This window comes from Panthera leo, chromosome A2, assembly GCF_018350215.1.
Source record: "Panthera leo isolate Ple1 chromosome A2, P.leo_Ple1_pat1.1, whole genome shotgun sequence".
Taxonomy (NCBI): domain Eukaryota; kingdom Metazoa; phylum Chordata; class Mammalia; order Carnivora; family Felidae; genus Panthera; species Panthera leo.
Window position 1 is genome coordinate 72799749 of NC_056680.1, and position 14402 is coordinate 72814150.

The 14402-nt window shown below is 37.4% G+C and overlaps 1 protein-coding gene across 6 annotated transcripts in view; it reads right to left on the reverse strand.

Moving 5' to 3' along the window:
- Positions 1–14402, reverse strand: part of SUGCT (succinyl-CoA:glutarate-CoA transferase) — a 747074-nt gene that overhangs the window by 596702 nt on the left and 135970 nt on the right. For 4 of the 6 annotated variants that reach the window (XM_042914495.1, XM_042914488.1, XM_042914526.1 and 1 more), the window contains one exon: positions 11769–11912. The exons of the other annotated variants lie outside the window; for them this stretch is intronic. In XM_042914495.1, coding sequence (XP_042770429.1) covers positions 11769–11912 — 144 coding nt within the window. The remainder of the gene's footprint in view (positions 1–11768; positions 11913–14402) is intronic. 6 annotated transcript variants of the gene reach the window in all.

Sequence of the window (14402 nt, forward strand, 5' to 3'; positions counted from 1 at the left end):
CCACAAACTCTTCCAAAAACTAGGAGAAAAAGGAAAAACTCATTGTATGTGATATACCTGATACCAAAAACAGAAAAATATCCAGAAGAAGAAAACTACAGACCAATTCTCCTTTTGAATATAGACCCCAAAATCCTTAGCAATATAGTAGCAAACTGAATAGAGTAACAGATACAAAAAATTATGCAACATGACCAAGTGAGATTTTCCCCAGGACTACAAAATCAATCAATCAAAGTTAACCAATTAATAATCAAATAACAATTTAATAGGATAATTGATGAAAGCCAAATAATGATCTTAATAGTTTCAGAAACAGCAGTTGCCAAAATCTAACACCTTTTGTTATAAAAAAACACTCAGCAAACCAAGTATAAAAGGAAACTCCTCAATCTGATAAAGAGCATCAATGAAAAAACCACAGCTCACCTCATACATACTGGTAAAAACTGAACGTTTTGCTCTGAAATAAAGAAGAAGAAAAGGTTGTTTGCTCTTGCTACTTCTATTCAACATTGTACTGGGATTCTTTCTACCCAGGGCAGTTAAGCAAGAAAAAGAAATAGCAGGCATCCATTTTGAAAAGGAGAAAGTAAAACTATCTTTATTCACATATGATGTGGTCTTGTATATGGAAAATCCTACAGTATCCACTAAAATACACTTAGAACTAAAAAAATGAGCCCAGCAAGGCTGCAAGATACAAGATGAATCTACAATCATGTTAAGTTCTATTGCTCAGTGCTAATCACCTTACTGATTAAGATCATTCTCCCAAAAGATAAGTCAAGATATATTCTTTTTGTAAGTCCTTCTTAATAGCCAAAACATGTTCCCCAAACATCCCTATTCATCATAACAATATATTTCTAGCATTGGGCACTTAAAGATTTAAGTGCATAAATAAATTAATGAATAGTGGGAGGGCCTTATACACTCAAGGAGAATAAAAATATAGCAGCCTCTGGATGCAGACCTAGTTCAGGTTCCAGCTCTACCACTTAGTTAATGACTATGTATTATTATTCTGTGCCTCTGTTTCCTCCTCAGTAAAATGGGAACAATAGAGCTGTTGAGGAAATAAATTAGTTAATATATGCAAGGTTCTTAGAATAGTGTCTAGTATAAAGCAAACATTATACAAGTTTTATTAAGTTGTTAAAGCCATTCTCAGTAATTCAACTTCAGAGAATAAAAGCAGCCTATGTAACACAGCATCTACTCCAAGGTCAGCAAGGTGATAGCGCTTTCCCAGTGTTGCACCTTGGCAGACACCGTTGTTAATAACCACAGCACTGTCTCACCACAGAACCTGTCTCAATCTTCTTGGTACTGGTCTCCAGTCAGCCCAAGTGATTAAAGATTAAAGCTATTTGCAGTCCTGTGTTGTTTCTTCTATCATCCCACTAAAACAGCACTTTGAGAACTTCTAGTTCTGTTGTTAACAGAACTCAACTCCTACCCTACAGGTTTGACCTGTTACCTACTCCTAACTTCTAATGGGCCTACTAATTATAGATTATTGGGTTATTATTTAAATGTCACAACCCATGCTTATTCCTCAGATGATTATTAATAAATGACCAGGTTTAGTGCCAGTGTCTACTTCAAGGGATGTCTTGCAGTCAGTCACATCAGACTTTTGTCAGTTCCTAGAACATGCCAAGTCCTGTCCTGCTTCAGGCCTTTGCATTTATTGTTCCCTCTCTCTGGAATGATCTTGCCCTGGCTAACAGACGTGCCCCTGTTATCTTTATTACACTGTTTATTTCCTTCTGCAAATGTGTCACTTATTACTCGTTTTTTGTCTGTGTCTAAATTCCATTAGACAAGGAACATACTGGCTTATTTATCATTTATTGCATACTTTGGCGTATAGTAGATGAGAAACAGGGAGCAAGGATGGACGGATGGCAGGCAGATAGACTCCGTTAGTGCAGATTCTCCTTCATTTCTTACTCCCTACAGTGAGTATCCATAGGTTGAAAAAAAAGAGAAAAAGATCTGAATAATAACTTTTAAGGTGAAAATATATTTAGTATATGGCATTTACCACAACAGAAAGGTAAATTAAAGCATATTAGAAGATTTTCTATGAAAATGGTTGAAACCAAAGTAGTTTCCTTTTAGCCTCCAGTCATCTACAAAATGAAATCAACCAGAATATCCAAATTGCTAAGTACTTGAGCTAATCAAGATCTTGTTATGTATTGCTGGTATATAATGACTCAAGGATACAAAAAAACTTAAAAATTACTCACCATTATACTTCATATACATTCTGTAAAGAACTTAAAGTGATTTTCCTAGAAATTAAATCTCAACCACCATGCTTCATGCTAGTGGTTTACTTTTCCTTTAGCTACAATGATGACATAATGGTTGGGGCCAAATAGATGTGTTCCACTAGGAATCAGTTGGTCTATAACTATGGCAGGTATAGAGCTACTACTAATTAGCCAACACAGAGGATATGATTACTACATTTCATTCTACATAAAATGTTCCAACCCTAGGAAGTACAAAGATGAAGGTAGAATCGATTAACTTAGCAACAAAAACAAATTGTTGTAACTCTAGTAGAAGAACATAAGTGATTCTCATACTGTTAAATCCACCTTTAGGAACAGTCCATTAAATTCATTATTCCATAAGATTCTGCAAAACTAAAATCTAAATTCAGTGACTATTTATCAGCACCAATGGATCTTTCTCCTATCTCTTTTGTATCTTGATCTTAATCATGTTCCTATTTTTTTCAGAACATTTTGAAAGTACCAAATTGTTTTAAAGTATCTAATAAGAGAATTAAATTAGATCACAATGAAATTTGTCCTCCTGTTTTATTCTTTTCTCCTTTGAGATATTCTCTCATCACTGATTATCAATTATTACAATTAAAAGCCCTAGTTTCCCTCACTGTGGTTCATGTCATATAAAAATATGCAATGCCCATGAATATAACTAAGGATTTCAGTTATACAAAGCTAGAGCATCCTCCCAATACACTTACATTTCACTGGATCTTCTAGAAGAAGGAGAAGGAGGAGGAGGAGGAGGAGGAGGAGGGAGAGGGTGAGGAGGAGGAGGAGGAGGGAGAGGAGGAGGAGGAGGGAGAGGGGGAGGAGGAGGAGGAGGAGGAGGAGGAGGAGGAGGAGGAGGAGGAGGAGGAGGAATAGGAGCAGGAGAAGAAAGAAAGAAAGAAAGAAAGAAAGAAAGAAAGAAAGAAGAAAGAAAGAAAGAAAGAAAGAGAAAGAAAAACAGCCAACCATGTTTTATATTACAGCCAACTTGCATTCAATCCAACCAACAGTATAAAAATAAAAACATAAAATAATAGATTATCTAAAATTCTAATTTTCTTTGGAAATCATCTGAGATTTCATTTTTTGGTGTGTCTTTACCTTCCTAATTAGTCATCTTCATATTAGATAAGTGTTGATTTTTTTTTTTTTATTCCCTGAACTATAATAAAGGAGCAGGAGGCCTTGGAGAGAATGCCAGTTAAAGAATGGAAGCTGGACAAGGATTTAAAAATTGGCTTCATGGGACACCTGGGTGGCTCAGTCAGTTTAGTGTCCAATCCTTGCTTTCAGCTCAGGTCAGGGTCTCAGTTTGTGAGTTAGAGCCCCAGGTCAGGCTCTGTACTAACAACGCAGGACCTGCTTGGGATCTTCTCTCTGCCTCTCTCTCTCTCTCTCACTCCCTCTCTCTCTCTCTCACACACACATACACACACACACACACACACACACACACACACACACTAAATAAATAAATACATACATACATACATACATACATAAATACATAAACTTACAAATTAAAAAAGAAATGTTTTTAATGGGCCTCAAGTAACTAAGGATTGTCAGGCTGACAGGAGTCTTCAGGGCAGGAATGCATTAGGCTCCTCAAAAACGGGAGATTCAAATGCAAACTCACAGTTCTCTGATTTCTTAAGCTTTCTGATGATATTACCTCCTCTTTTTTCTCTCCCTACTCCATGCTGTCAACTTCCTTGGTCATAGGCTGCTGCCTCTCTCCCTTTCCATCCTCTATTCACCCTTCAGCATGATCTCAACCTTCAGCCTCTCACTTCCTTCCTGGATACGTAATTGTCTTTCCTCACAGATCTGGCACATTTACAATATTCTTAAGGAAATTCTTTCAGAGCTGACATCAATATGATACAGTGCTCGTGATACTTGAGAGGTACACAAAATGTTTTCATTCTAATTTCTTTTTTTTTATGTTTATTTATTTTTGAGAGAAAGAGAGAGAGAGAGAGAGAACGGGGAAGGGGCAGAGACACAGATAGACACAGAATCTGACACAGGGTCCAGGAACTGAGCTGTCAGCACCGATGTGGTGCTCAAACTCACGAACCACAAGATCATGCGACCTGAGCTGAAGTCAGATGCTTAACCAACTGAGCCACCCAGGCGTCCCAATTCTAATTGCTTTTTAAATCAGAAAAAAATTAATGCAATAATAATTAATACACATTAATGAATTATATTCATCTTTATACCAATGCATCTGTAATTCATAGTATTTTTATTGGAGCAAAGGACCTACAAGGGCAAAATTTTCTAGGGCCCACAGAAGTCATAATGGGCCCTGAATTGTGAGTCAACCTAGCCCTACATCCTTCCCACTCAAAACTGGTCCATGCTAGCCTTATGGATAAGACCCATACCAGAAGTGACCATATGAGTATTTATTTCAAAACCTGACTTATGGTGACGGTTGTATCACTCAACACATACACTAAGAATTATTAAATGGTCCATTGAAACAGGGTGAATTTTATGATGTGCAAAATATACCTCACTGAAACTGCTTCTTTAAAAAGATATAGAAGGGCACCTAGGTGGCTCAGTTGGTTGAGCCTCCGACTCTTGATGTTGGCTCAGGTCACAATCTCAAGTTCATGAGTTCGAGCCCCACATCGGGCTCTGCACTGACAGTGTGGAGCCTGATTCAGATTCTTTCTCTCCTTCTCTCTCTGTCCCTCCCCTGCTCTCTCTCTCTCAAAAAACAAATAAACTAAAAAAAAATTTTTTTTACGATACAGAATAAAAAAAAAGCAGAAACACAGGTGTATCTAAAAACACAAAAAGATAAATTTCAGATTACTATACTTATTTTAAATTCAGAAGTTGATCCCCACAAAAATGTGCCATAATACTGGGAGTTAAAATTTTATCTACCCTAAATATGAACACTTTTACAAACATGAAAAAAGAATAATGACATCAAAAATGTCAAAACATTCTATATGTGAAAATAATTATGGAAGTTTGGTGCTAAAAAAACTAACTCATTGTAGTAGTAATTAAGGGAGCCTGGTTGCAATTAAGTACAGGAAGGATATTAAAACTTCCAAAAGATATTTCTGTCAGCCACAACAGAAGAATAAGAGCAACAGAATAATTGGAACCACATCCAAATCCACTTCCTTGTTATTTACCAATATCATCTAAAGAATACTGTTTAGATGCTGACGTGAGACAATCTTCAGTTGACAACTTTAAATCATATTAAGACTTAAAAAAAAAATCAAAGAATTTTATGACAAGGGTTAAAAGTTCACAGCCTTGAAACTACAAAAAATCTGGTGCCCACTATAAACCACATCCTGGCAACTGTCATGTCTCTACAATGAAACGGTTTTGTTGTGGTCGAGGCAATCAGCTCTGAGTTAATAATTAGCTACTATTCAAATCAAGTGTAATTTGTGTAATTGTACACTAGATCACTTTTAGGAGAGGGAGTACAAAATTTCATTTTTAGCAACTGATATTGAATGTTATAGTCATTCATTTGTCATCCTGTGTAACGCAATCAAAATGAGTTAGAAAAGCCTGTTTTTTTACCCACTGCATGAAATCACAGTCACTTTCCAGGCATCTGAAATGAAGTTCGAATGCTATCTGCTTAACGCAGGTGAACATTTATATAAAAAAAGAAGAAGAAGAAAGTGAATACATTTTTTAAAAGGTGAAGTTTCCTATTATATTACTTTGAAAAGCATCTAGAAATAGCACTTCACATTTACATGAAGCAGATTTTAATCATTTTGGGGTTGGGTTGGGTTTTTGGATCTAGGATCTATGTTATCTTAAATTGAAAAACTAAGTAAAGTGGGATGTCTGGGTGGCTCAGTCGGTTAAGTGTCCAACTTCAGCTCAGGTCATGATCTCATGGTTCATGAGCTCAAGCCCTGTGTTGGGCTCTGTGTTGACAGCTCAGAGCCTGGAGCCTACTTTGGATACTGTGTCTCCCTCTCTCTCTGTGCCCCATTTTTTTTAATGTTTTATTTTATTTTTGAGACAGAGAGAGACAGAGCGTGAGCAGGGGAGGGGCAGAGAGAGACAGGGAGACACAGAATCTGAAGCAGGGTCCAGGCTCTGAGCTGTCAGCACAGAGCCTGACGCGGGGTCTGAACCCACGAACCGCGAGATCATGACCTGAGCCGAAGTCAGACACCCAACCGACTGAGCCACCCAGGCACCCCCAAAAAAATTTTTTTAAGGAAAGACTAAGTAAAGTTAGTCAAGATTTCTCTACTATGAAAAGTTATAATAATTATGATAATAAAATAATTATGTCAATAACCAGTTTTTTTAATCTCAGCCCATTTCTTTCTTTTTTTAATTTTTTTTAACATTTATTTATTTTTGAGACAGGGAGAGACAGCATGAATGGGGGAGGGTCAGAGAGAGAGGGAGACACAGAATCTGAAACAGGCTCCAGGCTCTGAGCTGTCAGCACAGAGCCCGACGTGGGGCTCGAACTCACGGACTGCGAGATCATGACCTGAGCCGAAGTTGGATGCTTAACTGACTGAGCCACCCAGGTGCCCCAATCTCAGCCCATTTCTAACACTGCAAAATATTTTTTAAATAACCTAATAAAATTAATGCTAGTCATCAGAATACTTTTATGAAGAATTTTTCACATCCTTGAGAGCAGTAGATTCTCTAAACAACCCAGTTATGTTAGTAGAATGTTGATTGGCCCCCCAACATTTATTTCCCCTTCCTCTGGACAAAAGATAACCACACAATGCTTTAGGTGAATCACATCTCCCCAGTTACAGTCTTATGGTTTGGGTAGAGTTAACACTATCACTAGTACCTAGAACAGCTTAAGCCAAATAGCATATTTCTTTCAGTCCTCATTAATTGGTTCAGGAATGGTCATTTAACCCAGTAAAATATATGGTCTTGTTTTCCGGGGCTTCCAGAAAAAAGGCCTTCCTTTCTCTTCCATGCAAACTGCTAAACGATTCTGTAAGTTTCCTTAACCGTACAGTATAAGGACGTAAGACCTGGGACCAGAACTGCTTCACCTATAGCTCCACATCATGAAACATGGAGAAAAGGGGACAGAGGAAGGCAGCGACAGCACAGAATAGGAGTGAAAACAGGAAAGTAAAGAAAGACAAGTGAGAAATAGACAGAGAAAAGAGATGCCCAAGGGTAGAGAAACACACGTGAGAAGAAGTACAGAGACAAGACAAGGGCAGAGGCAAAAAGAGAAAAACAGAGCTTGGGCTGCAGTGGGTTAAGACAACGAAAATGTTCTTCCCACCCGCTGCCTGGCACCTCAGACAGCCTTCAACAAAAAATAGTGTCTGTACCACTGCCCTCTGAAACTCAAACGTTGTCCACAGCCCAGAGGTTATTCAGCACATGGCAACTATAGCATGTACCCAAGCAGACGTAGTCTTTGGTTGAAAAGACCATCACCAACAGAATTTGTAGGTAGAGAAACAGAGGCCTTGGGAGGTTAAAATCCAGATTCCGAAGCATAACATACAAGGCCCTTAACTACCTTGGTCCAACCATGCTCCAAGGCCCTGTTAGAAAACCACACCTTAGACTCTCCTTTCTGACACAGCTGCCTCTTGTATTAAACCTTGGACTGAGGTGTCACTTTGCACTCCAACCTAGCGACCACAGAGCCTGGGGCACAAGGAGCCCTCAGTTGGCCAGAGTGCATAAAAAAATCCAGGTGTCCATGACTCCAAATGCTGTTTTTCTCAAAATTCTCACATTTCAACAGAAACACTGGTCCATCGGGTTAAATTCCATGATAGTTTTCATTCACTGGATCTAAACATGATTTAGATAATGATCCAGAGGGGCCACCTTGTTGCACTATCTTATTCTGACTCTTGGCATGCAGGTTGGGGGGCAGGGGAGCCAGTCCTGTTATGTTTTCCCTTGTTACTGAGTGCTCTTTTGCTTCCTCTGCCTCTTACTAAATTTGCCTTCTCCTCTGGAGCCCCAGTGTAGGAAAGCTGGATCTTGCCTGTCCCTCAGTGCTAAAAATCTAGCCTTTATGAAGCAGGGAAAAGAGAACCAGCCAGGATATCGGAAACCAAATTCTCGCTGTGACTCTTTGGTCAAGCAGATCAACCTCTCCTACTTCAGTTTCCTTATAAGTAAAATAGGAATAAAAATTCCTGCCCTACCTACCTCAGGTGATAATTACGAAGGTCATATAGAATAGTAAACATGGGGCACCTGGGTGGCTCAGTTGGTTGAGCATCTGACTCTTGGTTTCAGCTTGGGTCATGATCCCAGGGCCGTGGGATCGAGCCCCACATCAGGCTCCACACTGAGCATGGAGCCTGCTTAAGATTCTCTCTTTCTCTCCCTCTGCCCCTTTCCCAGGCTCACACTCTCTCTCTCTCTCTCTCAAAAATATAATAAAATAAAATAATAAAAATAATAAAAATAAAATAGTAGATGTGAAAGTCCATAGCTCTAAAACTAGACTTAATCAATTTTTTTATCATAAAAGGTAAAAGGTAAGGACAACAGTCAAGGTATGTAAACAAGCTAAGTGTTCATCGGTGGATGAATGGATAAAAATAATGTGATACATATACACACACACAATGGAATGTTATTCAGCCATAAAAAAAAAAAAGAAGGAAATCCTGTCATTTGCAATAACATGGATGGACCTTGAGGGCATTAAGTAAAATAAGCCAGACAGAGAAAAACAAATACAGTATAATCTCACTTATTTTTGGAATCTAGAAGACTTTTTTTTACTTAAAAAAAAATACTGAGCTCATAATACAGAGAATAGATTGGTGGTTGTGAGAGGCAGAGGGTGGGTAAAACGGGTGAAGGGGGTCAAAAGGTACAAATTTCCAGTTATAAAATAAATAAGTCATAGGGATGTAATGTACAACATGGTGACTAGTAATACTCTGCCACATATTTGAAAGCTGCTAAGAGAGTAGATGGGGAAAGTTCTCACCATGAGAAAACAAAATCAACCGATGTTAACCAGACGTGGTGAGCGTTTTGCAATGTATACAAATATCAAATCATTATGTTGTACAACTGAACTTAATATGTTATATACCAGTTTTACCCCAGTTCATTTATTTTTGAGAGAGAGCGAGAGTGGGGGAAGGGCAGAGAGAGACACACACACAGAATCTGAAGCAGGCTCCAGGCCATTAGCTGTCAGCACACAGCCTGACACAGGGCTTGAACCCACAAACAGCGAGATCATGACCTGAGCTGAAGTTGGATGCTTAAGCGACTGAGTCACTCAGGTGCCCCAATTTTACCTCAATTTTAAAAAAGATAATGAGTCTTAAATACACAAATAATTTTAGCAAACTTTGACTAGGTTAACTACAGCACCATCAGCTACAGCTAAATCACTGCTACCTAGTTTACTGAAAACACATCATTTCATCATAAGTTGTTTATTAAGTACTTATTCAATTCAATGGTTTTCTACCTTTTTCTAATCTTTCGTAGCAAACCTAAAGGCTGTGTGACATACCTACTGGTAACAGTGGGTCCCCGACTGATCTCAAAAGACTGGGAGAGACTGCTATTTGACAAATACTGGGATATGCTATTAGGTTACCACTGTAAACAGGAACAAACACTCCTGCATTCAGGGAACTTACAGTCTTAGGAAATAGCATGAACAACAAACACAGACACATACCCAAAATGACTGGAATGTGTATATGTGTGTATGCATGCATGAGTTTGGACTTACTGTACCCTCACTTCGAAACAGCCCTACCAGTCATACCACCCCCCTCCATTCCCATCTCCAGGGACCCACACACCTCTGAGTTGTGAATCATTGCATTAGGTGATGGAAGAGAATTAAACTCTATAATACTCTACAGGAGAATTTCTTCCAAAGCTAATTATCATTGACATATAAGTAAAGCAGTCTAAATACAGTTCAGGAGTCTTAAGGACTTTAAACTAAGCCTAAGACCCTCTGTGATCAGACAGGTCAAACACCCATGAAACCTTCATGTCTTCCATACTTATTAAATGTGTAACTTGTAAACAGTCACTTAACCTCCATCAGGTTTCTTACAGCTATTAAATTAGAGGAGGAAAGAAAAAGGCTTTCAGCTTCTTCCCATAACTAACATCTGTGTTTTTCTATTCAAAAGACCATTCATTCATTTGGAGAGAATTATTTTACCCTTTTATTTAACCATTAAAATGCTCACTGTAACTCAAAGCTAATGTTGAAACTCCAGACATTGTAATTCACCTGCAACCATTTGATATTTTTCTTACCTCTAGATAATTCCTCAATTTTGTCTAAGAGAAAATATCTCGAAAGCAGTTTTCCAACTTTATTAGTCTCCCGTGTATGCCATTTAAATCTGAAATTCCTAACTGAGATCTCCATCTATAAAGTAATTTTTCTCACGGTAAAATATCTCCTTGCACAAATTAAACTATTTTCTTTTTTATTCTATTCCCGAAAAATTATCTGTTCCAAATCAACGTCCACCTATGGTACAGCACCTGGGTCTGCTCCAATAAAAAGGAGGCAAAATGTCAATGTGAGAGTTAGTTAACTCTTTTATTCTACCAGTTTAGTATTTAGCATAACATAACTGATAACTGTCTAAACCAAGGGTTCTTACTCCGGAGTCCATGGAAAGAATTCTGGCATCTAATTAACCTGAACAGAAAAAATTAGATCTTTATTTCCATCCAACTCCTAGATAAAATTTAGCATTTTCTTCAATTACGAGTATAAGCAGCAAACCACAGGAGATTAGTAGTACCTATGGCTTGATCACCAATAAATATTATACATATTTTCATATCATATTATAGTTATTGTAGGTATCTTAAAGCATCATTTATGTTCAACATTTCCTCAAAATTGTAGTAGTTACTAGGCCCAATAATAGATCTTATGGTTTAATGTGTTAATAAAAAAAACGATATGTTATTATAACACAAAATTGGTTTTTACATTGAAATAACTATATTTCAATATAATTGGCTTCCCTTGCAATCCTAAGTATATCATTTTATGCATTTAGAAATATAATTCTAAGAAAAGGTCCATAGACTTCACCAGAGTACACAAGGGGTCTACAGTACAAAAAAGGTGAAGAAACTCTGGTCAAAAGAAGTTACAGAGCTCATGTGACAATAAAATAGAACCAAACGTACTCTTGTCTCACTCTTGTCACACTCATTCTAATATAAACAGTCCTTAAAATTCTAATTCAACAGCAATGCCTATTACAACAAAATCTTCATGGCCCACTTATTTTAAGATGACAATAATTAACTATATCAAAACAAAATAGCTTTTGCTGTTGTTGTTTGTGGGTTTTTTTCTGTTGTTTTTATTTTTGCACATGTGACCATAAAATTTGATATGAAAGAGTATGACCCAGATACACGTCTTTACAGCACAATCTAGAATGCTTTTTGGATTGATACCTGAGATGACAGCAGGTTGCAATCAATGAACAGTCCTTTCCCAGTTTTATATCTTTGTATCAATCCAGCCATAATGGCTCCATATGCATACAGGCCAGTAGCAAGATCAGTCATGGCCACTCCTGGACGAACTGGATCTCCATCCTGATTGAGGGTTGGGGTGAGAAAAACAGAGAAAATTGAAAATTGAAACCATCAGATGATTTCTCAAATATTCTAAGATCAAACAGAAGAAAGAATTGTATATGACTTGTGCATGCACACACACGAGAAAAACCAACAAGCTGCTACTGTGGATACCTGTTGGTGGTGAGAATATACATTTACTGTATTTCTCACTCCATCTCCTACCAACCAAACTAAACCAAACCAAATAAGATAAAATATTTTTTAAATGTGTCTGAAGTTACTTTTTTTAAAAAATAAAATGTAATGTTTATTTATTTTTGAGAGAGAGAGAGAGAGAACATGAGTGTGGGAGGGGCAGAGAGAGAGAGAGAGACAGAATCTGAAGCAGACTACAGGCTCCGAGCTGTCAGCACAGAGCCTGATACGGGGACCGAACTCAGGAACAGCAAAATCATGACCTGAGCCGAAGTCGGACAATGAACTGACTGAGCCACCCAGGTGCCTTCTTAATATATTTTACCTGTTTGGGGCGCCTGGGTGGCGCAGTCGGTTAAGCGTCCGACTTCAACCAGGTCACGATCTCGCGGTCCGTGAGTTCGAGCCCCGCGTCAGGCTCTGGGCTGATGGCTCGGAGCCTGGAGCCTGTTTCCGATTCTGTGTCTCCCTCTCTCTCTGCCCCTCCCCCGTTCATGCTCTGTCTCTCTCTGTCCCAAAAATAAATAAAAAACGTTGAAAAAAAAAAAAAAATAAAAAAAAAAAAAATATATTTTACCTGTTTATAGTAACAAAACAAATAATTAAATTTGAATTTAAATGAGTTAATCTATTGGGAATGAAAAAGAGCATTTTTTTTTTCCTGTTGGGTAGGAGGCTCTTCCAGGAAAAAAGGCAGAAGACCTGGGCTATTCTCCTTATAAGCATGCTAATTACTGGCAAATATACTAATGGTATTTGCTTAAAAAAAAAAGTAATACTTATCCATAGAAGGCTTTTAAAAGCAGATTATTCCTGGCTTAGAATTACTATGATAAACAAGCCTAGAATCTATAGGCTTATAAGGGATGGGACACCAGCTATGCATTATCAAAGTATAAAATGTAACATTTCACAGCCTGCAATGTTCCCTACTGTATGAGGTAACCCATGTACTTCATTAGGTATAGTACCTACTGCTCTGGGATTGAGAATTTTGTCTATTGTGGGAAGAAAGAAAGCCTCTCTCAATGTTCAAGACCTCAGTCTGATTTTCCTGTGCCTTTTGGTTCCTTGTACCCTTAAAATTACAAGTAAAGCTTAATACTGATTAACATCTTCAACTGATGTCAGTCGGTTTTGATAATCCAATCCTTGACCTATACGTACAGATACTAGAGCTGTGCCTGGCAAACAATAAGTACCAGATAAAAACGAGCTAACACTATCATTTACATTATTATCAGTCATTGTAACATCATAGAGTTCTTATTTTTCACTACCTTGAATTCTGTTAAGCCTTACATTACACAGAATACCTAAAAAAACCTACATTTCATCTGGTTGATGCATTTATTCAATCACTTCCTTATTCATTAAGTCCAGCTGTTATTCAACCATTTTCAGAAGCTAGTTTTCCCTTTTCTGCAACCCATACACAATCTGTCAATCACCTTATAAGAGTACTAAATAATGTTAAAAGCAAGTAAATGAGAATATTTAATGACTAAACTTTTTTTTTTTTTTTTTTTTTGCTTTTCAACACCATTTCAAGAAAGATATAGCAATGAAAATTGGCAACTTCTAGCTGTTTTCTAACTATTATGATTGGAAAAACTTGTAGTTTTGTAGCATTCTATGTACTAATACCAAAATAGTAGAAAGAGAAATTAAGAAAATAACTCTATTTACAATTGTACCAAAAAGAATAAAATCAGTAAATTTTAAATTAAATTTGTCACTGGGATTTAAAATTATTTATTATGTTAAAAAATGAGAGACAAGGGGCGCCTGGGTGGCTCAGTCGGTTAAGCGTCTGACTTCAGCTCAGGTCACAATCTCGCGGTCGGAGTTCGAGCCCCACGCTGGGCTCTGGGCTGATGGCTCAGAGGCTAGAGCCTGCTTCCAATTCTGTGTCTCCCTCTCTCTCTTCCCCTCCCCCGTTCATGCTCTGTCTCTCTCTGTCTCAAAAATTAAAAATAAACGTTTAAAAAAAATTTTTAAAAAATGAGAGACAAGTTCAAATCTAAGTTTATAGACACATTTCCTCACTATAAAATAATGTACTCATATTTTATCTGCTATGCTTCTCAGACCAATAGGAATAAAGTAGATAATAAATCTTTTAACTTATATATAAACTTATTGAAAGGGGGAGACTTCACCTGATTAATATTCTAAAAATATCATTATGTTATCCAGAATAATAGTATTAAATGTATGGACATTAAATAAACATGAACTCATCTACAGAAACAACATTATCACTCTTAAAAGTGACAATTTGTGCCAGATAATTTTAGTGAAACACTA